This window comes from Magnolia sinica, chromosome 1 (genome assembly GCF_029962835.1).
Source record: "Magnolia sinica isolate HGM2019 chromosome 1, MsV1, whole genome shotgun sequence".
In the NCBI taxonomy this organism is placed as follows: domain Eukaryota; kingdom Viridiplantae; phylum Streptophyta; class Magnoliopsida; order Magnoliales; family Magnoliaceae; genus Magnolia; species Magnolia sinica.
Window position 1 is genome coordinate 9,519,174 of NC_080573.1, and position 24,971 is coordinate 9,544,144.

The window sequence follows — 24,971 nt, forward strand, 5'->3', positions numbered from 1 at the left end:
TACCTCAGTCCCAAACTGAATAGGTAAATATACCATGACTAAGAAATCGGCACACCAATGGAGAAGCACTCCTTAAAGATTGATGGAAAAGACAAAAAAGTTTCCAACCCCTCCAAAAATGACCGACCATATGAGGGTGTTGTTAAAACAAGTTGCCCTTTTGAATGAGGAAACCAAGAAAATGCTTAGTTGGGGGGACAACAACCAAAGTAGGAATCACATAAGTAAATCCTCTTCCAGACATAGATCTCCAACTGGGAATTCACCTTAAAGGAGATGCATCTAGGAAAATCATTTTCCCTCCCGAAATAAATCCGAGTCCTAAGAAATTCACACCCAAGTGGATTGTGAAGAAGGATGGGTGATCTTAGAAGGTCTATGTGAGCTTAATAGGTAAATCTGAGAATTATAGCCTCGTTTTCATTTTGGTAGTTTAACTTTAAAGTTGTTTCATTTAAGTATCATATGTTTTTGCTAAACCATCATTGGTGATGTTGCTTGATAGGCATATCTTTTGAATGATCATATTTTGCATGCTCCATGGTTTTCATGTTTATATGCACCCTATATTCCCTTGTTAGTACATGCTTATTAGAAAAATCATGATTTACAGAGCTTTCCATATTCTGTTCTTATATGTATATCCATGACTTGTCTCTTTGTCATTTCCTGACAAAAAGGGAGAGAAAGATCAAGTCCCACCAAAACAAGTTGAATATTGTTTTGCAGGTTTTATTTGTTGCAGGGAATTGATGAAGTTAGGGGAAGCATTTGAGGGGGAGCATAGCAAGTGTTTACATGTCTTGTTGTATTCAAGCTGTAAATCTTTGCAACTAACATGTAATTTTTTAAAGCTGTTTTAGTTTGTCATTGGTATGGACCATGACAAGGTCTAGGTTAGCTTTTGTATCTTGAGTCGGGTGAGCCTCCATAGGAAGACATTGAAGACCGAAGACTCGAAAACTTGAAGCATCAAGATCGAAGATAACAGGTAAAACATGAGGTGCCTCAATAATCCTAGCCCTACACCCATTTAGGTCCAAAACAACCTACCCTAGATAACTTGTTCTATATAGGAAAACCCTTAGTCATTAGGTTTGTGCCCGGCTGGATCATGTGCAAAAGAAAGAAAACCAAAATGCATAAGTTCGATTGATTGTCGATCAATCAAGTGAACCTTTGATCAGTCTTGATCAATCAAAGGCCCTTCACTCAATCGATCAAAGATGGATGAAATAGCCCAACAAGCTTTCTACCCTGTTTTTGTAGAAACCTTAATCGATTGACATATTAAGTTCGATCGATCGACATATCGAGTTCGATCGATCAAAAGTGCATAAAAGTATCTAGCAAGCTTTTTGCCTTATAATCGAATTAAGCTCGATAGATCAAAGGGGTCGCTTGATCGATCAATACTAGCCGTTATAGATCCGTTGGAGCCTTTTTTTCCTATAAAACTAGAAACCGGATCTTTGTGGAAATGATGTTTTATGTGATTTAGAAGCCCTAAAGTATTCCAAGCTTTCCCAACACTCCTAGGCTATCACCCAAAGAGATCAATACCTTCTTCATTGTGATTGATCACCCTAATGAGCATTCCAAGCTCCATTTGATGAAGAACATGGTATCTTGCTTTCTCTAGAGTTTAGAAACCATACCCATAGGTAAATCCTTGTCTAAACACCCTCTAGGATGCTCATCTAGGTGAATCCCAATTTGGAACCAATTATCCCATAGTTGTAAGAGATTTAACCTTTCTCTCATTACCTTGGTAGCCTCATTAAGGCATCAAGTGCAAGGATGTTCATTCAAGAAAGCGGAAAAAAGACCGACTTCAAAGATCGGGAGAGCACAAGAGAAGTGGATTCAAGAAGTGAAGATGCATCTTAAGCAAGGCATTACAACAGGGCTCAATCCAACAAGTTATCAATTTTAGAGTCTATTATATACTCTTTCCTTGTGTAGATTAAGTATAGAGTTTGTGATCCAAACTCAATCAAGTCCTTGTTAGGCCTCTGATGGGATTATATATTTATTAAGTCCTTGTGTAGGCCTCCGACGGGAGTGTGCGTTTGTCAAGTCCTTGTGTAGGCCAACGACAGGAGTGTGCGTGTGTAAGTCTTCATGGGAGCCTCTGGCGGGAGTGTACGTTTGTAAAAGTTGGAGGTGAACCTATTGGAAACCTCCAAGATAGTGAAATCCAGTACACTCGAGGAGAGTGCGTCTGCCGGGAGTAGATTAGGCAAGTAGCCAAACCACTATATATCCTCATGTTTGCGATTGTGATTTGTGCACACTTCTATTCACGCTTATAAGTTTAATTAGTTGAATTATCTTAATGCTTGAATGGATTATATGCTAGGCATTTAATTGATTGCACACGCAAAGACAAGATATCTATCTCCCATAGACTAATAGTTCAATTAGTTGAATCATTTGTGTAATATATGTACTTGGACCCACTTGGCTTGGAAGCCTAAGCGTTAATTGCTTTAATTGCCGCATAATTTTTAAGTGGTCTTATTCCCTCCGCTAAGCTTCCGCATGCCGTGGTAAACAATCCACGCAATTTCAAAGCCAACACCTATTCCTTTGTCAAGGACGGTGTTCATATCGCATTGCACCCAATGAAACATCTTCCAACCTAAATCCAATCAAGACGATGGTTAGAAATCGCTTGATGTAGAAAAGTTAGAGATGAAAGCAAAGAGGTTGGCAAAATTTCTATTCCAGCTACTAAAGAAGACATAAAACAATCGGATGTTCTGCCTCTTATACAAGAACTCCATAAATATGAAAACACGATGCCCAAAGAACTCCCAATTGGACTTCCTCCCATGAGGAACATTCAGCACCATATTAATTTAGTGTCAAGTTCGAACCTACCAAATCTTGTGCACTACTGAATGAGTCCAGCTAAACATGCCAAGCTCCACCGACAGGTTATTGAGTTGCTACAAAAGAGTTTAATTCAAAAAAGCATGTAATCATGTGTTGTTGCTACACTATTAACCTTTACGAATGATGGATCTTGAATGTGTGTGGAATAGTTGTACGATCAATCGGATTACCATCAAGTACCAATTTCCTATTCCACGATTGGAAGATATGATGGCCATGTTGCATGAAGCAAATATCTTTTCGAAGATTGACCTCATGAGAGAATATCAGCAAATTTGCATACAGCACGGGGATGAGAGAACGACCACATTTAAGACTCAAGATAGGTTGTGCTATTGGCTTGTGATGCCATTCAGCCTGTCAAATGCACCGCATACTTTCCTCAAGTTGATTATAAATGTACTATTTCCCTTCATGGGGAAGTTCTTTGATGTTTATCATAATAATATTTATGCTTTTAGTCCCGATTCACCTGTTCACCTTGGTCACTTGCGCAAATATTTGATGTACTACGCAAGGAGTCACTACATGTTAACTTGAAATTTTGCTTCTTCCTTGTCGATGATGTTGAGCTTTAGGGGTACATTGCATCTATAGAAGGGATGAAAGTTGATTAGGAGAAAATCAACGCCATTGCAGAGTGGCCCACCCCACTAACCCTTTCGGAAGTCCATACTTTCCACAGCTTGCCGACATTTTACAAAAGATTTACCAAAAAATTCAATACTATTATCGCACCCATCACTAATTGCATGTGCAGAGGAAAGTTCAAATGGACTAAAGCAGTAGACCGTGACATTGAATAGTTCGTAGCAAGATGTTACTGATGCTAGGTCTTTAAAGGTCATGTACAGACACTAGGCTTTATACGCCAATTCCCATTCTACCCACATCATGGGTGGATATTCCATGGACTCCATTCTAGATCTTCCTAAGACTCAAAAAGGGGAGTATATTTGACTTTCATAGTGGTGGACCGTTTTCGAAAATGGTCCACTTCATTCCATGCAAAAGGATGATGGACACTACGCATATCGCCAGTATATCTTCACGGAGATTGTGCAAGTTCACGATGTACCGAAAACAATTACTTCATACCGCAATTCAAAGTTTTTGGAACGCTTCTAGCACACTTTATAGAAGCTTTTGAGGACTAAGCTCCAATTCTCTAGCATATCACCCGAAGACAAATGACCGAGGTAATCAATAGGAGCCTTGGTATGGTAACATCTTGAGGAGTATGATGGGTGATCATGTATCTCAATCGGACTTAATTTTACCCCAAGCCGATTTGCCTACAACAACTTGGTAAATTGTACCACAGGAAAATCCCTATTCAAGATCGTGCACAGGAGAAGACCACATGAGATACTTGACTTAGAACCGTTAAGGGCACAAGATCAAGGGAGCGAAGATGTCGGTGCTTACAAACTCAAATGAAGAAAAAGATTGGATTTGTTTGAGTACCATGGCGAGGCGTTTGACATGTAAGATGAAGTCGTTGTTGATATGGATAAACAACTCCCAAAGAAAGAAAGAAAGAAAGAAAGAAAAAAACGAATAAGTTGAACAAGTATTGCAAATGAAGACTAATGATACTTGATGAGGCCAATAAAAGCAATAGTTGATGAAATAGAAGAACAAGCCCTATTCTGAATGCACATGGATCACAGGCAATCAATTGAAAAGATTAGATTCAAACCTCTATGACTTGTATGAAGCGTCCAATGCATCAGAGTCGAGTTCTTTCCAACCCGAAAGGAATAATGTAAGCCCACAACCCATAGCAGGGCCCAACATGTGCTGATTTTGAGCTGTCTATAGCAAGATTTGGGGCCTAATGTCAAGGATCACATTTGCCATTTGTGGAAGATAGGGAGGTAGATGTGGAAGGTATTAGTGAATATTCATTTTTGCTATTTTAGGCCAAATCTTTATTGGTGGGATTTTTAGTGTCTTAAATAAATCATAGGTTGATTTGAAATCAATTAAAACTCATAAAACAATCTAATAGTGTGGAGAATTTTCATAAAAGATTCATAGGATTGTCTTTCGGGGGGGGGGGGCCGCCTTTTGAGTTCGTGATCTTTCTTGAGTATCTGTAAGAAAAGTTCGATATCAATAAAGTTATTTCTCCATCTTTACTCAAATATTCTTGTGGATGTGCTCTTGTGCATTTCTTTGTAATTCGGGTGTCAAGATCTCATTGACTTGATAACTGGGTTGCACCAGGTATGAAGATCCCTCCCTCCTCTCTTTTCCTCCATCAACCCCTTCCAATGTAGTCATTGTTCTCACATGAAGTTCCTCTCTCCCCTCTCTCCTCCATCAACCTGTCAATGTTGTCTTTTTTTCTCATTCAATTCAAATGGCGTGGGTTTCTACACTGCTACCCTACAAGTGGTATCATAACCTCGTGGATGTTTTGATTATAAATCGATTCCAAGAGGCAACTGAAGTTTCAATGAAAGAGTAGACCAAAGATGGATGATGATGGTTGCTAATCATATGAGTTGATTGAAAATAAAGGTAACAAGTTTTTTGGTTGCTCAATGAGTAGATAGAAGACTTGGTAGCCACACGAGAAGTGCATCGAAGGCATCGGTGTGCAATGTTATCCTACATAATGAGTGATTGAGAACATTATGGGCACTTAAAAGTTGGAAATTGCTCTGAGTTCAATCTGGGTCTGTGATGGACCTAAATGCATTCATTGCTCTTACCAACAGCATGCCAAAATTTCAAGCCTAAGTCCATCTTCAACCCAACCTGAAATACATCTTCCAGCCATAGTGGCTTGGCTAGAGCCTGAATCTGGACCAAGCTCAAATATCCAGTTGATGCAATCCCATATTAGCGTGCAGTATCAGATAAAGCTCTTCCTGGAGTTTCAGAAGTAGGCTAACATTTTCAGTTTGTACAAGGGAGACCCCCAAGGTGTCCCGTATCGGTATCGGTTGGTGTAACGGTGACCTCCAAAACCGATACGGATACGGGGTCGTAACGGCGATACGGGGGTGTAACAGCCCGTAACAGCGTAAAAAAAAAAATTTTGCCAAAAAAATATGTATTAAATCCGGAATATTCTAAGCATTCCAAATATGCATTCATTTATAAATTGGAACATGTTTATGGTGGTGTAACGGTCCACTCTTTGGTGAGAAGCTGTATCGGACTGTCTGATTAATTTTTGAACCAGGTAACCTAAATTTGATTACAAAATGTATATATTTAATTTTCTAAATATCTAATTTATATACTTAACAATTTAATATCTTTCTCCCAGTAGTTCTTTAAAAAAATGAAATTAAATTCAGGTAGATGGCGTTGCCAATTTCGGGCTGACTTGGAGGACCAATCTATGCCCCAAATTAGCCTCAAATTCATGCAATTTATTGTCATTATCCCACTTATGTATTAGTGGACATTTATTGGATAGTGAATCATGAAAAAAATCAAAAGGCCCTATTTTAAAAAATAAGAGTACACCAAATAACAATTAAAACTATTCAAATAATTTGATTTTGGCATTGTGAGTTAGCAATTGCAGTTTATAATTTAATTGGTAAATTTTAAGTTAATATGTCTTTGGTACAATTTTTTAAGGCCCCAAATTAGGTGGGACTCGGATTGTGAAGTGTAGCACACATGTCAAAGTTTTTTGGGCCCCACGCATGATGAATGTGTTATATCTAAACCGTCCATTCATTTGACGAGATCGTCTTAAGGCTTGACACGAAAAATAATACAAATCTAATTATCAAGTGGACCACACTGCAAAAAGCAGTGGGGGATTGAACGTCTACCATTGAAAACTTTTTTGGGATCAAATAACTTTTAGATCAATATGAAATTTGTTTTTCCTCTTCATTCAGGTCTTTTTGACCTTATGAACAGATTGGATGGAAAATAAATGTTACGGTGGACCTATGAATTATTTAACGGTGAAAATCATCATCTCCGCTGCTATTTTTGGTGTGGTCCAAACGATCTTTGGATACGATTCATTTTTTAGGTAATGCTCTAAAATAATATTTAAAAATAGATGAACGGTGTGGATATAATAAATACATCACTGTGGAGCCTATAAAACTTTGATCTCCTTTGAACCATTCGTACAACTCGGAGCTCGAGGAGTGTCAGCGCTCGTCTCAGCATTACACGTACCTACAGCAGCTTACGCTGCCAAAAAAAAAAAGGAGGGAAACCGAAAAGAAAAAAGAGGGAAAGAAGAGAAGAAAAAAGAGGGAAAGAGGGAAAGAACAGAGAGAGAGAGAGGGGGGGAGAGAGAGAGAGAGAAGAAGAAGGAGGAGGAGGAGGAGGCCGTAGCCGCAGCCGCAGCCACAGCAGGCCGAGAAGAGGAAGAAGAAGAAGAAGAAGAAGAGAGAGAAGAAGAAGAGGAAAAGAAAGGAAAAAGGTAAGGGTTTTTTTATTTATTTTCTTTCTTTTTTTTTTCCAAGGCCTGTAACAGCCATTACGGGTCAATAACGGCCGTTACGCCCGTAACGGCCGTTACATGTACAAAAAAGGGACTCGGCCGATACGGCCCCGTATCGCATAACGGGTACCACCGTTACCGTTACGTATCGGCCGTTACAGCCAATACGTAACCGTTTTGGGACACCCTGGAGACCCCATGGTCAGTGATCCAAACCATTGATATGGTTGGAACCACAGTGGGTGGACCATACATCAAAAATCTCCTAGACAGGAAAACCCTTACCCTTCAATATGTCCAGAAAACTGATAGTTAAGAAAGAAAATGCACAAATGATCCACATCAACCAAAAACAGCCAGCACAGTAGATGGCTAGGATCTTCCACTATGAGCAAGGTTTTAAATCGGAGTCTTGGGTTTCATATTGTTCACCACCAATACAGCCCATATCGCCCCGTACCACCCTATATCGGGCCAATATGGCCATATAGTTCATGGACGATACCGGTACGTATCGGACAATATGCAACAGTTTTGGACAATACTTTAAACCTGAACATGAGGGACTTTTGATGCATGTCCTGCCACAGTGTGGCCCATCTCATCAACAGCTCGAATCACTGAACCATGCGCCCAACATGTACAAATGGAAACTGAAGTGTACCATAGAGACTATTCAACAAGCACTGTATACATAGAGACTATTCAACAAGCACTGTATAATATCTCTATTACTTTTTGAAATTGAGGAAGTGTTATATAAGCATTTGGTGTAAGAGATGTTACAAACAGTTGACCAATAAAAATTTACTCACTAAGCAATCACAGGCCATACGACTTGGAAGCAGGAACAACCCAATTATTGAATGAGCTTGATTTTTAAACATGGAAGCAAGAACAACCCAATTATTCAATGAGCTTGATTTTTAAACACATGCATAGCCTCAGATCATATAAAATGGCCCAAGCCCAACCTGAACTGGATTGGGCTCAAGAGACCAGAACATTGCATTGGTAGGCCTAGCAGGCTAGCATCCAATACAGCATGAGACCGACATGTTGGAGTGAGGAAGATGTATGGATGTTCTTCATCTTGCTGGTATGGGCAGAAGGGATGAAAAGATACACCAGGAGCATAACTTCAATCTTATTAATTTGGAGAGGAAAAGCAAAGACACAAACGTCTTTCTTGATGCTCAGTTGATGTCAGACACAGGATTGGCAAAAAGTGGTGGTGAGGAGAAGAACGGAATGAGAGAAAGAAGTAATACTCCTTTGGAAGAGGGGTTGGGGTAAGGAGTAGAAGGGGAATGTTATCCTACATAACGAGTGATTGAGAACATTACAGACCAGAAGCCACCAACAACTCTGTACTTGCAAAGGGTGAAGGGAATGGAAGAGGGATTGGGGTAAGAAGTAGAAGAGGAGGAAGACGACGAACAGGAGAGAGGGGTTTTGCAAGGAGTTGAGCATGAGGAAAGTTAAATCTTATAGAGATGCAGTGAAAGGAAAGTGGGAGGAATGGCTTAGAAAGGCAAGGGGATGAGGGAGAACAGAAGGGAGGATAATAGGGAAAGAGAAGGGAAGAGAAATCATCAGGGGGAAGTGAATGGGTGTGGGTGGAGAAAGGAGGAGGAGGTCCGGAGGTTCGGATACACTCAGGGGTGGTGGAGAACTCATGGAACAAGTTGCAGCGGAGTCTGGTAGCAACAATGAAGCCCGGAGACTTGACAGCTGAAGTGGAAGTGTGGACGGTATCCTCTTACAGTGTGGAAGATGATTGCATACTGAAGTTAGTAAGTGATTTGAAGGTATGGATTTCACTGCAACCAAACAAGAATCTGGACAGAGTTCTTACTGGAGCAATGTTCAATGAGGGCCCAATGGAATCTTTGTGTTGGTGGTCCAAGTGGTCCATCTTCAGCTCGAAGGTGTTTTGGGTACAACCATGGAGTATGCCACTAGAATTGTGGTTTGTCGAAGTATTCACAAATCACAATGGTGGGAGCCTATATCAACGATAGCTCCTGGTTCGACACGTGTCTTCGCCAAGGTTGAGGCAAGAAATAGAGGTGGCAGGTGCCACATCAGGCGGCAGGCAGAATGGGGGACACAAGTCCCTGATGTTGGACTGAGAGGAGAGGTAGGTCCCTCTCCCATTGACATGTGTTTGGTAAGGATGTCAGATGATGACTTGGGTGTCAACCAATGGGAGGCACGGGAACAGAGAATAGGAGAAGCAGAGTCACCAAAAAACAGAGAACGGGAGAAGCAGAGTCGTTGAGGCGAGATTATCCTCGAACAATGTCACCGGCTCATGCAGATGCTCTTCCTATAACGGTTAACAGCTCTTTGCCTATGCCACTGGAGACGGTGTTGGTTTCAGATCCTGACAAGCAAGCTTTGGCAATAGTGTTGCACGAAGATTTGGCAATAGTGTTGCACGAAGACAAGGCAACAGAAGAGGAGGGATTGGGTCAATGAGACTCCTAACCCGATGTTGGTGGCATTGGACATTTCTACTGTCCAAGAAGCAAGAGGCGAGGTCATGACCCTGAATGAAAGCCATGACTCGTTGGTGCTTAGGTTGGGGTATGCGGAGATTCGGAAGTTGAAGAACAAGAGATGAGATGGATGAAAGAGGCAATCTATTTGGTAGAGAGAGGTAAACATCTCCATCAGCAACAAGGATGAGGATTACGTGGCTCTGTTCAAATTTGTAGAGCAGCAGGGGAATCGGAAGGCTTGGGAGATAACTCATCTGTTTCCGAAAGGAAGAAGGCGGCTTGCAAGGTTAATATCGTCCATCAATTGCAACGTTGGGGCCCCATCCAGAATGGAAGAAAGGGATGGTTAGTGTAAAGTGCCTTAAATGAAGATATTAACAAGGAATGTTAGGGGTTGGGGTGTCAAGACAAGAGAGTGCAAATTAGAGACTTTTGCAAATGTACAAAAGTTCAATTGGTGGCATTATAGGAGACGAAAACACAGGCAATAGACCAAATGATGCTTGACTCTATGTAGGGTGTCAAAGAGAAAGAATGGGTGGTGTTAGATGTTGATGGCACAACAAGGGGCCAAGTAGTGATGTGGGACTCAAAAGGTTTAGGAAATGGAAGATCATGACACGTCAAGTTTTCTATTTCTATTTTGTTGAAAGGTTCTTCACTGTGTGAGATGGGTGTTTACATCTGTTGATGGTCGAAATGGAAAAGGTCAGCGTTCTGTGAGGAGCTAGACACAGTTAGGAACAGATGGCATGCACTGTAGGTGGTGGGGGTGATTTCAAAATAATGAGATTCACTTACAAGAGATCGAATGGGGGTGTTTCAAGCTGGATTTTTTTTAAAATGAAATGGAAGACATACCAATGGGTAACATAAAGTTCACATGGAGCAATGCACAAGAAAGACCAACAATGTCAAAGCTTGACAGATTTTTAGTACAATCTGATTGGGTGGACATGGATTCTCTTGCGAGGCAAAGAGGATTACCGAAGCCAATGTCTAATCATTGCCCGATAGTTCTGGAAGTGGGATGAGAAAAATTGGGGCCCAAAGCCTTTTAGATTCGAGTTTATGTCGTTGACAATTACCGGTTTTTTGGATTTAGTAAAGGAATGGTGAGCTCTTTCCAAGTCATGGGACAAGCCAGATTCATACTACAAATGAAGATTACACTACTTAAAAGGAAAATTACTAAGTGGAAAAAGGAAGTGTTGGAGAATAGGGAGGCGAAAACCAAAACCACACTACATAATATACAAGCTCTGGACATGAAGAAAGAGAGTGGTGTTTTAACAACTGAAGAGAGGGCAACAAGGTTCAAACTTTCACGGGATAATATGAGTAGGCTTACTCAAGAAGAAATAAAATGGAAACAAAGGTTACGGTGTCACATGGTTAAAGGAAGGAGATATAAACACCAAGTTCTTCCATAACATTGCTAGTGTACACGCCAAGAACAATGGAATTCATAACGTGAAGGTGGAAAGAAGAGTTGAAGACAGAACAAGTTTACAACAATATTACGCATTTCTATGAAGATCTACTAAAGGATGAGGGATGATCAAGGCCTAGATTGGACCATTTGCCATTCAAACAATTGTCACCTATGGAAGCAGAAAAACTTGAGAAGCCGATTTCGAAGGAAGAGGTCAAGGCAATGGTGGAGTCACTTGGGGTGACAAAGCCTGAGGACCGGATCGTTTTCCAATGACTTTTTCCCAACAAATTTGGTAATTAGTCAAGAAGGACCTCGTTAGTTTCATAGAAGAATTTTGGACAAGAGGTCACTTGGTGCCGGACCTAGGGGCCTCGTTCATTGCTCTTATCCTAAAAATAGAGGGGGCGGAGAATCTTCATTATTTCGGCCTTTTTAGCTTGATTGGTGGGCCATATAAAATCATCACAAAAATCCTAGCTACAAGAATTAGAGCGGTAGTGAACAAAGTCATAGCAGAATCCCAAGGAGAGTTTATTAGGGGAAGGAAAATATTGGGTGCACTCATTGCTCATGAGTGTTTGGATGTAAGGTACAACGAGGGAATATGTAATTTGGATGTTGAAAAGGTATATGACCATGTGGATTGGGAATTCTTGGACTACATGATGGGTCGTTCGGGTTGCAGTCTAAAATGTAGAAGTTGGATGAAGGAGTGCGTCAGATCCTCAAGCTTCTCAGTCTTTGTAAATGGTTCTCCCAAAGGATTCTCTAGGGCTTCTAGGGGCCTAGGGCAAGGGGACCCACTATCTCCTTCTCTTTTCTTTTCTTTTTCGTTTCAAAAAAAAAAAATGGAGCCCCCGATCTTTCACCTTCAGTTGCAAATGACGAGATACTATTCTGCAACACAGATACACAGATGGCGGACAATTTGAGAGAGGTGGTTAGATGCTTTGTGGTAGTATCGGTTTTGAGAGAACATATCTAAGAGTTAAGTGTTTTGGGGTGTGTGTGTGTGTGTGCGCGCTTTAAAAAAAAAAGGTGGCAACAATGACAAGAATCTTTGGATGCAGAGTTAGGTCCAGTTTTTTAAGTATTGACGATATCGGTCGGTATATCTCGCATCCCAACTGTGCAATACGAAACGCACTAGTGGGATATATCCCGCATGTTCAATTTAGTGAGCATTTTCGATTTTCAACCCTTTTTTTCTGTAAATCATGTTAAATTAGCATCAAATTGTTACAAACCCATGATTTTTCATGTTTCGATTTTCAACCCTTTTTTTTGTAAATCATGTTAAATTAGCATCAAATTATTGCAAACCCATGATTTTTCATGTTTTGCATGAAAAATCATGGATTGGGAGCTTTGATTTCAAGATTTGGATGAGATGGGCTAGTTGCGGAAAATTGAAAAAAAAATCTAAATCTAAATTTCTCAATTTCTCACAAATCGATTGCAATTTTTGTGTCCAAACATAAAATCAAACATGTATGTAACATGATCTAGTGATTCTTCTTTTGCTTTTGAATGCATTGCTTGTGTTCCACACGTCTTCTTACATTTATAAATTATATGAATAGACTTTGAATATACTTGCATCAATTCAGTTAGACAGCGCATAGATTAGGACCCCATACAAAGAAAACCTATTATGGCACTTTGTTTTTTGTAATATTTTGATTTATAAGTGTGTATTGATGATATCTTTTTTAACAATCACTGAAGTTTCATTGAAAAATCCGACCAATTTCTCAATGTTTCCCCATGTTCCCAACAACAACGATACATTACGCTATACAACCGATATATCCCATGTGATAACCAATATCTATCCATATCCCAACGGTGTGATACGCAACTTGATACCAATATTTCGAACACTAGTTAGCTCTCTCCCAAGTCCCATCTACATATTTAGGCTTTCCCTTATGTGTTGGCAAGCCTGTTGAACACCCAAGGGACAAGGTTATCGAAAGAATAGAAAAGAAGTTGTCTAAATGGAAAAGCAAACACCTATCGTTGGGGGGAGGTTAAAATTGATGAAGGCTACAATGTCAAATTTACCGATTTACTTCATGTAACTATTTAAGCACTCAACATTAGTGATAGACAGGTTGGAGCAATTGAGAAGAAATTTTCTATGGCAAGGAGCCAAGGTGAAGCAAGAGTTCTACTTGTTAAAGTTGGAAGAAGTATGCAAACCATATAGGGAGGGTAGGTATTAGGAATCTGGCACAAATGAATCAATCTCTATTAGGTAAATAGCTATGGAGGTTTGGGTCGGAGGACAAAAGATGGTAGAGAGAAGTTGTAGCAAGTATGGTCTTCAAGAAAGGGGGTTGGTGGGTGAATGATTCATCGCTTTATAGGGCTTCCGCTTTGTGAAAGGGGGTCTCTTACTCTCTTCATTGATGAACAAGTTTAAATGTGGAGATTTGCTTCTCAATGAGCGATGGGGAAAGAATTCAATTCTAGGACTTATAAATCAGGAAATGTCCATTATTGGAGGCATTCCCATCACTAGCCAGAGTTGCAATGGATTTGGACATGACCGTAGATCGATGCTTCACATGGTCTAACGATTGTGGTGTGGATACCCCGGTGAGATAAAGATTTATCAGAAATCAAAATTGAGGATCTTCCTTATCTAATAAAATGATTACATCGGTTACAAGTGGTTACAAGTGACAAGGATTCCATATTGTGGTCACCGGAAAAATCAGGTCAATTTTTAGTCCAGTCTTTTTACAGGTCACTTGATGAGCCAAGTTTGAGAGAAGGATGCAATGTTCTATCACTTGTATGATTCGGCAAGTTCCTTCAAAAGTTAGTGGTGTTCATATGGTTGGCGAGAAGGTAGGATCCTCACTATTGACAATTTGCAGAAAAGATCAATAGTAATTCCTAATTGTTGTGCTCTATGAATGAGAGGGACGGAATCAATGGATCATCTTTTCATTCATTGTTCCTTTACAAGAAAGGTGTGGAAAAATTTTATACGCTTCTTCAAGTCTCCTTGGAAGATGCCAAGGTCCATGGTCGGTCTCCTATTAGCTTGGCCTAGAGGTGGACTACAAAAAGGAGGGGATGGTGTGGAAGCTAGTAACGATAGCAATTTCCTAGGCTATTAGGGGGAAGAGAAATGGGACACATTTCCAAAAAAAGAGTGGCTCCATGATGGATGTATATAGGAGGGCAAAAATGTATATAGTAGGTCGGGCTTCTTGTATTAAGGATTTCGACCAAAATGAGTAATCGTTCTTAGGTGAGATGTAATGTATCTTTGTTTTCAGGCCTTTATGTTCTCCTTAATAATTATCATTACTTTAAGAAAAATAAAAATAAAATAAAATTTTCTAACAAAGATATCAAGGTACTGGCATGAAAGTTAGACATAGAGCTAGGGTAGCGTCGGCATTGAAGGGAAATGTTGAGAAGCATTGACTCCAATCCTGATACATCACCACCATAAATGGAATCAATGACCAGGAAAAAGGTTGCTAACTCAGGAATGTTGAAGGGAAGATTGTTAACAACATTGATGACTTGGGAAAATAGGTTTGATTGAAACTTAGGTTAAGCTAAGTTTCTTAGAACATATACAAAGTTTCTTGTAATGAGATGGTTGTGTTTATGAAAGTTGGAAGAAGTTGCTACAATTCGGGGAACATTTGATTTTTATTCAGGAAGATTGTTGAGAAAAAACATGTTCTGACCAGTGTTTTAAATAGCAAATGGCGTGTAGCATAGCGTGAGGTGTAAGCTACATAGCATGCAGCGTAAGCTACATGCTACTTCTAGATTTTTAATCAAGGTCGTGCTTAGTTGCACCTATTTCATTATATTTTGGACCAAATTAGACTGATTAGATATTTGGTGAAAGTAAACTCAACCTAAAATAATATAAGGTAATGATTAAGAGTAAATGTAAAGAAAGCAACACGAAACTGATTTAATACTGTTAGTTATATTATTTTTACTAGAAGTGTTGAAAAATTAACTAATTTTATAGGGGGAAAAAATGTAACAAATCATTGAAAGCATTAATTGATTTTAATGTTGTAGTGAAAAATAAATTGTAATGTGAGCTATATAGCGTGTTGCGTAGTCCATGTAGCGTACAGTGTATGTAAATTATCATGTAGCATAGGCTACACGTGACTTAAGCTATTTTCATGGCCTATGTAGCGTTAAGGCTAAGCTACGCTACATAGCGTAGTTATTTAAAATACTGTTTCTGACAGTGTCGGCTGTCATCTGTCAAAGCTCCTCCACGTGAAATCAGATCAGTCATAGTCCACCCACCCTTTTCCCTTTGTAGAGAAATTATTCATAACATTCTTGCCATGGAATATCGTGGGTAAAAGATGGTCTAAAAAAATATGATACGGGCATCGCTTATCAGTATCGGCATATATTGGACGGTATTGGCCCATATCGGTCATTTTTTTCAGCCAAAGAATTATGATAAAATATTAGAAATAGAGATGTTAAAGAATATATCATTACTTAGTATTTTGGACAGGTATATAATGGTGTATCAGACCATTCGTTGATAAGAACATTGTTTGTCAGCTTGAATTGTTGAAAGACAACCAAATGGACCCTATTTGAACACAAATCAATCATGATTTGGTAAATTGGAGCCCACTACATTGAAATACAACAGAAGGAAGATGAAAACATGAAGAAGAAAAAATAATGATGCTTTACCCTTTCTTCTGATTTTTCCCATAATTGTCTATTTCACTTCAATTTGTTGAATGCCCTCATATCTTCTGTTTTGATCCCCAAAATACACCTAAATCTAGTCTAAATGACTTTCAATTCAACCATGAAAAAAAAAAAATCAAATTTGGGCCTTTATGCACGCATTGTCTTTACAGGCATATCGGCCCTGTATCAATGCCAATATGGGCTGATACGGCCCATCATTTCCGGGTGGGCCGATTTGGCCCCATACTGCCCATTGTAGCAAGCCAATACAGATAAGATACAGCCATGTTGACCCAAACGATACCAATATTCAAAACTACGTTTCAATCTCCTCTGCTCTTCACTATCTTCTTTTTAGGTCTTCTTAATTCACCGTGGAGTCTTATGTGGGATTCTATAATTATGGGGCATAGATACCCAACAGCAGTATATCAATCCCTTAAACCAACCATGACACAAACTAATAAACCAAGATCAGCTTTGAGCACAGAATAGCAGGAGACTGCCTTCCTGCAAATTAGGATGATGAGATAGGTTTCAAGCATACGGACAACAGTTGCAACCCTTGGACCTAGATGGAACAGCAATGCCAACAGATCATCCAAGCCACATGGATCCTTCACAGTTTCCCCATTCACATGATTTGATTGATAAAAGGGAAGGTGGATGACATTCAAAGAATTATTCTCCGAAATCCAGGAGAAGGCGAAAATGCCATGAGCTATAAAAGGCAAAATCCCACGAATAAGCAATATAAACTTCAACATAAACTGTCCTGAATGACAAGAGAAAGAAAAGCAAAGAAACTAGGAAAATCTTTTGCCTTTTTTTAATTGGTAAACTCTTTAGACAATAACAAAAAGAGAGATGAACATGACTGCAGAGAAGTCACACCACTTCCCAAGTAACGAGAAACAACAATGCCAAAATAGTGGCATTCAACCTAAGAGATGAATCCTAAAGGATATTCTTCAATTCACTTCAAAGGGTTTGAAATACATTGTCAAAAAATTTACCACAACTATCTTTTTTCCTTTTTCTGATGAGTAATCAGAGATTTCTTTTTCCCACAACTATCAAAGAGTTTAAACCACACAATTAGTCTTAGAACACGACTACGAAGGCTTTTATGCCAGAAGGAGTAGGCTAACTACGAATAAATGATCATGCTCTGTGTTTCTACTGGCTTTCATTTCTGTTCAACAGAATGCACGAGCAGATTAGCGACAAACGTATTGCTCCATACCAGATAGTTTATTTTCAACAAAATGCACAAGCAGATTAGCGACAAATGTATTGCTCCATACCAGATAGTTTATTTCAACAGAATGCACAGGCAGCTTAGCGACAAATGTATTGCTCCATACCAGATAGTTTATTTTCAACAGAATGCACTAGCAGATTAGGGACAAATGTATTGCTCCATAACAGATAGTTTATTTCCATACGAAATTTCTGACAAGCTATGGTATATTTAAACCCGTTAGTAGGTAAGTAGGTAACTAACTAGATGTAGATAGATGGATAGATGGATAGATAGAGAGAGAGAGAGAGAGAGAGATGAAATTCTCACCATTTCTAGTGCCCCTCTAATAACTCCACTCAAGATGTTGCAATAATATAGGCCTTGGCATGTATCAGGAAGCTCAACAAAGTCTACCAGAGGGTTGTCCTCCAAAACAAGACTGCAACTTGTTCCATCAGCATCCCAATTCATCACGGAAGCAGTAACCCCTAAGAACATTTTGAAACCAACCTGTTCAAAAGCATCGAAAAAGCCAGTATCATTGCCTATCCATACTACTAGAGAATATTGAAGAAGGAACTGATTGGGAAAAAAACCATTTTCAGAGAAGCATAAAAAGAATGCTCGACTAAGTAAACCGCAGACGACCCTAGTAAGGAAGGGAACTTTTATTAGGGTTGAAGTGCCTGAAAGGAGGACAAGAGGAAGACTTAAGGACTTGGATAGAAACTAAAATGGGAGAAAATGTTCATAAGAAAGAACATAAATTGTTAGGGCCTGTTTGCTTTGACCGTCTTTTGTTTTGTTTTGTTTTCTCTATTGTATTGTGTTGAGGGGGGGATGGTGTTCTCGAGCATAAGACTAGAGCACCATTGGACTTGCTCACAATCATTACATCTTTTCTCTTGTGTGATTCCAACTTTCAATCTAATACACCAAACTTCATTGCAATCAGTTTCCTCCTTGATCTAGTTGCACACTTGCACTATTTTATTATCAGAGACAAGTTCTGTTCTTGCAACATTCTTTTTACTTCCCTTCTATTCTGCATCTTCTTTCCACAAATTCTGTCCTTCACCATAGACCATAGGCAGCCTCCATCTCACCTAAGCCACCACCTCATTTCTATCCTAAATGGTACCAAAACCTGCCCATTGTTCAACCAGTAAAGGCTCCTCCTTGGATATTTATTAGCTGGGTTAAAGGGGAACTGACTATGCCTTGGTCCCTGATCTTGATTTTTCAAGAATCTAACTCCATTACTGCCAGGCTAAATGCTCCGTTTACCCTTGCCAACAATGGTGTTAGCTCAGATGTTTCTTTTTTGGCCAGACTGGGTGCACCAAGCTCTGCTCTTCGTATTGGGAATTCTATTCCCTCTTTCTAGTTTTTAAATATATTATTATCTTTACAATAAGAAATAAAAAATCATAATAATAATAATAAAATACTAACTAGACTGAAGCTAATGAACATATAAGATTTTAAACACTGAGAAAAGGTCAAGGTATTAGTTCAGAAAGACCTTTGCAATTACTTCAGCCGTCTCCTTGAAATCAATGCATCTGGAGACGTTGGACTTCGCTAAAAACTCATCAATCAGTCGAATTCCAATATTATAACCCCTGCAAAAGATCCAAGAAACCAAATGGACTCAGCCAAGCATGAAAGTGTGCAACATGATAGAATATAGTACAATAGAGGTCCGTCTGATGACTCTGATCTATTGTATGTTAGACCTATGAGTATGGGTGGCAATGAGCCAAGCTAGGGCCAGGCCAGGCCGGGGTTGGTCCTGGCCAAGCCCTCACCCTAATCAGGTTAAAAAGGCCTCGGCCCTGGCCCTAGACCTACAAGGCCAGCCCTATAAGTCAACGAGTGACATGATCAAAGGTTTGAAATTGTCTGAATCTAGGAATTTTTTTGCTTTATTCCCTCCATCCATGATGAATCCCATCATATAAATGGAAGTGTGCCCAAAATCCAAAGGTTCTTTTAAAATACACATGTACGTTGAATCGGACCATTCATAAGTATCTTTAGACCATCCACTCTTTCGTATAATAGTGACCCACTTGATGATTGGACCAGGCCAGCCATTCATCATTGGCCCAGCCCTGGGCTGGCCTGGCCAGGACACCAGGTATAGATTTCAAGCCCAAGCCAGCCCTCGAGCCAAGTTTAGGGGCCCAAGCCCGGGCCCTACAAGTCCGGGCAGCCAAGCATGCAGCAGCTTTTCATGCCAATCATGCTTTGAATCCGAGACTGCTTGACTTAGGATGTTGAACAAATTCTTATTCATAGCTTCTACCTGCCATTTGCCAAGAGATTGTATGTAGACATATGTAGACAGCTAGGAACAGATAATCTTGTAGCAAGAATGATGCAATCGCCCCACATCCCACACTTGCGCACAAGAAAAGGCTCACTTTCCGTTTTTAGCTTGTTCCTAATTTCCTTTCTTTCATATTCCTATGTTAGGAAAATATCCTTTTTTAGGAAGTGTTATTAGATTTTCTTGCTTAGGGGTTTTCTTATTTTGGAGATCTTGGTTAGTAAGGAATTCTATTTTTAGATTCCTTAGATTATGTTAGAGATTGTGATGCAGGACAATTAACCACTTGCTCTAAAAGCTCGAACTGATAGAGCATGGTGAATTAATCCATTTATCTTATAGCCTAGGCCCCACATCGTATGAGTTAGGACCTTGGCCGAACCCCCCTCGTGGGCCCCATATCACATGGGTACTGCCTCACATGGGCCGCCCACCTCGAGTGTGTCCTCGCATCCCACAAGCTATACCACTCGAGCCCAGCGTGAAAATGCCCCTGCATTAGATTGTCTCAAAGAGGATAGCTCGTAAGCACTCATTATAAATAAGATATAGGCCCTACGGAATAAAACATAGTTTAATGATATTTTCTTTGAGCAAGTTCTCATCTCTACGGTAGTGTGTTGGAGAGGGGAAGTAATGATCTCTACTATAAGACTAACAATTTTTATCCCAATATGTATCCCAAAGCTACCCTCAATTCCCTAAACCAGCCTATTAATTCCACCCTTCCACCACAAACCATATATAATCTCCATCTCACCTAAACCAGCACCCTATCTCTATCCCAAATTCCAAAGCCCGTACCCTGTCTATCAAACACTCAAACTTCCCAAAACCTTTTTTTACATTCCCTATATCCCCAAAAAAAAAAAACATTCTCACATACTTTGCATAAACCTACTGTCATTAGAGCACTAGAAGAGGGACAACTTACAATAGTGGGATGGCTACGGAACCTCAGGATGGGACTGTAACAACCTTACAACAAGTGATCAATTTGATCATGAAATGGTTGAACGATATGGAGACTCATTTAACAACCAATGTAGAAGCTCTAGAAGCTCTGGAAGGAAGAGTTATTATTCTTGAAGAAGCAAGAAAGGGAATCAATCCAAACTATCAAACATCTATGGATGGCCTTCAGGGAAACTTGGAATATAGGAATATTGACTCAAGGCATATTAGTCGAAATAGTAATTTCCATGAAGAAGAGTAAAGCTTGGTTGCACGATCCGACGACATTGTTATGCACGACCAGGAACAAGAAGAATGAACAAAGTCCGACAGGACTATCCAAATCATCTCGAAGAAGGGCGGAATGTTCACACTGCAGATCCCTGGCTCTAAGCATGTCCATATTGCAATTACGAATTACGATGGTAATTTGGATCCCCAATGACTGGCTCAAGTCAGTGGAGCAGTATTTTAATTGGTGCGAAATGGAAGAAACCGTCAAGTTACGTTTTGTTGCCTTGAAACTTAAGGGCGAGGCTTAAGACTGATGGTATGCTATCAAAGAAGACTTACAATGATACAACTTTCCTCTCGTGAGCAATTGGGAGGAAATGAAGGAGACATTGAAGCAGAGGTTTCTGTTGATGGATTATATAAGACGACTTATTTCCAAAAGCTCCTCACGCTTCGGCAAGACTATCTGACTATGAAGGAATATACATAACATTATAATTTAATTATTCGTTGCCGCCTAAAAGAGACCGAAAACCAATAAGCATCACGTTATTGCAATGGACTGCGGTTCAAAATTCAAAGAGAATTGTTGACCGTTCTGCTCAATAGTGTAGACAAGGTGTATCAGATGGCCGGAAAAGTGCAAGAGCAAAAGTTGGTGATAAGATACAATAGGCCTCAAGTCAAGGGCTATACATCCACCCATCCTACTAATAGTGGCTCTACAACGTAACTAAAATAGATCGCACCTCGCAGTAATTTTCATCGGGATTATAAAATTGGCCAAAACTCTACCTCTATTCCTTTTTTTTCCAAAGTGGTGACACAAAGGAGAGTCTATTGCGGCAACTAAGGGGGTCAACTAATACTTACTTTTGGTGTGGTGGTCGTGGACATTATGCGATAGTCTCCCCCTCACAATCCCACAACGTGACTAAAATGGATTGCACCCTGCAGTAATTTTCATCGGGATTGTAAAATTGGCAATAACTCTGCCTCTAATCCTTTTTTTTCCAAAGTGGTGACACAAAAGAGAAGTCTACTGCAGAAACTAAGGAGGGGTCAACTAATACTTACTTTCGGTGTGGTGATCGTGGACATTACGTGACAGTGTCCCTTTCACAATCTCTAGTTTTACAAGGGACAAGAGGGTGAATGGTACAAAGAAAACTTTGTCGAAGACCAAATGGAAGGTCAACATGAAAGCAATTCAGAAGATGACAATCAGGAACCTAAGGAAGGCCTTGATGGCCTTAACGAAAATAAGTCATCATTGGTGGTGGAGGATTCTAAAGGCACCAAAAGAGGATGCCCAAAAAGACTAGTTGGGAACCAATATCTGCCGTACATGAGTATCATATGGTGGAAAGGCTGTCGCGGTCATTATTGACGGAAGCAGCAGTATGAACGTGGCCTCATAAAGCATGGAAGACAAGTTGAGGCTGAGACCTCACAAGCATCCCAAGCCATACAAAATTAGCATAGGCAAATAACACGTTCATCCCCGTGACTAAGCGAACTTAAGTGAACTTCTCCCTGGGTCATTATGAAGAATCACTTTAATGTAACATCAGTCCAGTGAAGGTTACGCATATATAAATAAGGTGCCCATAGATATACAATAGGGATGTGACTCATGATGGTTGCAAGAACACATACAGCTTTATGTATAAAAGAAGCACATTACTCTCAACCCAACGAAGGATGACAAACCCGAAGAGGCGAAGCCTCTTCCATATTGTTCAATATGGCCCAATTCGTGGAGGAAAGTCGAGAAGGGGGAATCACATATGCACCGGTAGGAGGCAAGTCTGATTCAACTGGTGATGTTGTTGTCCGATCACTTGAGATTCATGACATTCTGTCACAATTGTAGAATTTGGTCCCTAATGAACTACCAAGTGAGTTTTCACCCATGTGCGACCATTCAATACGCGATTGATTTGGTACCCAAAGCACCATTACCAAATCTTCCAGTATACTGAATAAATATGACAAAGCATGCAAAGCTCTGTCTATGGATAGAGGAATAGCTAGACAAGGGTTTCATTCATGATAGCCTTGGCCCATGTGTTGTTCCGGCATTATTGACACCAAAGACAGATGGTAGTTGGCGAATGTGTGTTAACACTTGACAGCCGCGCCATCAACAAGATAACGGTACACTACCATTTTCCCATTCCACAGCTAAATGACAAGTTATATATGATGGTGAATGCTACAATCTTTTCGGATATCAATTTACGAAGCAAAAACCACTAGATCATAATTCGTCCTGTAAATGAATGGAAAATCACTTTTAAGACAAATGATGGATTGTATGAGTGGTTAGCCATGCCTTTCAGCTTTACGAATGCACGCAGTTGATGACGCAGATTCTACAACCATATGCGAGTTTGTCGTCATGTACTTTGACGACATCTCAATCTATAGTGTTCATGAGAAGATCATTCGGCCCATCTTTGCTAGGTGATAAGAGTATTATGCCATGAAAACCTCTACATCAATTTGAAGAAGCATACCTTCATGAGTTCCAAGTTCCAACGTGGTCTTTTTAGGGTTCGCGATTTCAACAAAAGGTGGGCTAATTCTGAAAATTAGTAATAATAATAATAAGGGCCATTGTCGACTGGCCTACTCCCATGATATCACGAGATTGCAATTTTCTCGAGCTAACAACATTTTATCGAAGATTTATTCGGAACTCTAGTTCCATCATGGCACCTATTACTAAATGTATAGAGGTCATTCCATTTTAGGGAACCAAAACGGCAACAAAGGCATTTTAAGAAATCAAGCAAAAAATAACATAAGCTCCAATTCTTAGGCTTCCTAATTTTAAAAGGGTGTTTGAAGTTGCATGTGATACATTCCACATAGGTATAGGAGGTGTCCTTAGTCAAGAAGGACATCTAGTGGCCTTCTTCAACAAAAAACTCAATAAGGCAAGGAAAAAGTTTCTACATACAGTGTAAAGTTTTACATTGTTGTACAAGCTTTGAAACATTGGCATCATTACCTTATTCATCGAGAGCTTGGGCTCTATTCTAATCACAAAGTGTTGCGTTATTCAAATTCTCAAAAGTAGCGGACGCCCTCGACCGAAAATCACATTTTTCATATACCTTATCAATCTCCATTGTTGAGTTCAAAGAACTTATAAGCGGTTATGCAATAGATAATGATTTTAGGAAGGTATTTTTAACACTCTCTGCCAACTTAAGCAATAAGTACCAACGATACAGCCTGCACGATGGATACTTATTCTATGATATGAGGTTGTGCCTTCTTACAAGTTCCTTGCAAGAGTTTGTCATACAAGGGCTTCATTCAAGCGGCCTCAATGGTCACTTTGGTATTGACAAGACAACAGCCCTAGTCGAGGACCATTTCTATTTGTCGGGTTTAAAGAAAGATGTCAGAATCAATGATCATCAATGTCTGTTGAGTATGCAAACCAGGCAAAGGTAGTAAGCAGAATACCGGTGGTCTTTATACTTCATTACCAGTGCCAGATGCTCCATGGGAAGACATCAGTATGGATTCCGTCCTAGGATTACCTAAGACTCAAAGTGACTATTATGACCATACCTACGTTGTGGTTGACAAGTTCTCTAAGATGGCCCATTTCATTTCTTGTACGAAGACATTAGATCAGATGCCCTACGCATCACCAATGTTTTCTCAAAGAGGTAGTTCGTCTACACAGTGTTCCTAAAACAATTGTATCTGATCATGATGTTAAGTTTATGAGCTACTTTTGGTGCACCTTATGGTCTAAGATGGGAATTAAATTAAAGTCATGAAGTGCTTAACATCCACAAACATTTTTTTTTATGACGACAACGTGTCCCCACCCCCTTTTAAGATGAGACTATTCTCTACGAATGCACGCAATCTGATGGGGACATCTCACGCACATGCACACCCCTCCTGGACCCGATAATCATGTGAATCCCACCATGGGTTCTCATGATCGTGACTCACTATTCTAATTAATCTACTACTTTGGGTTTCGCTTATTATTGTTATTAGGAATATCATAAACGGTTTAGATTGCTTTGATTAGTTGTTATTTTTTATTACTTCATCGCCAAGTAATAGGTTGCGCACATGGCCCGAGTTTTAGGGTATAGGGTTTTATTATAAATAGACACCTATTATAGTCTTTTTAATTCAATGAAGATCAATAAAATTTC

At 39.8% G+C, this 24,971-nt stretch overlaps 1 protein-coding gene across 1 annotated transcript in view; it reads right to left on the reverse strand.

Annotated features, from left to right (window-relative positions):
- Positions 1–24,971, reverse strand: part of LOC131239051 (uncharacterized) — a 40,406-nt gene that overhangs the window by 9,357 nt on the left and 6,078 nt on the right. The window contains exons 3-4 of the mRNA XM_058236615.1: positions 18,775–18,874; positions 17,577–17,759 (exon numbers count right to left, since the gene is read on the reverse strand). Of these exons, the coding sequence (XP_058092598.1) occupies positions 17,577–17,759; positions 18,775–18,874 (283 nt within the window). The remainder of the gene's footprint in view (positions 1–17,576; positions 17,760–18,774; positions 18,875–24,971) is intronic.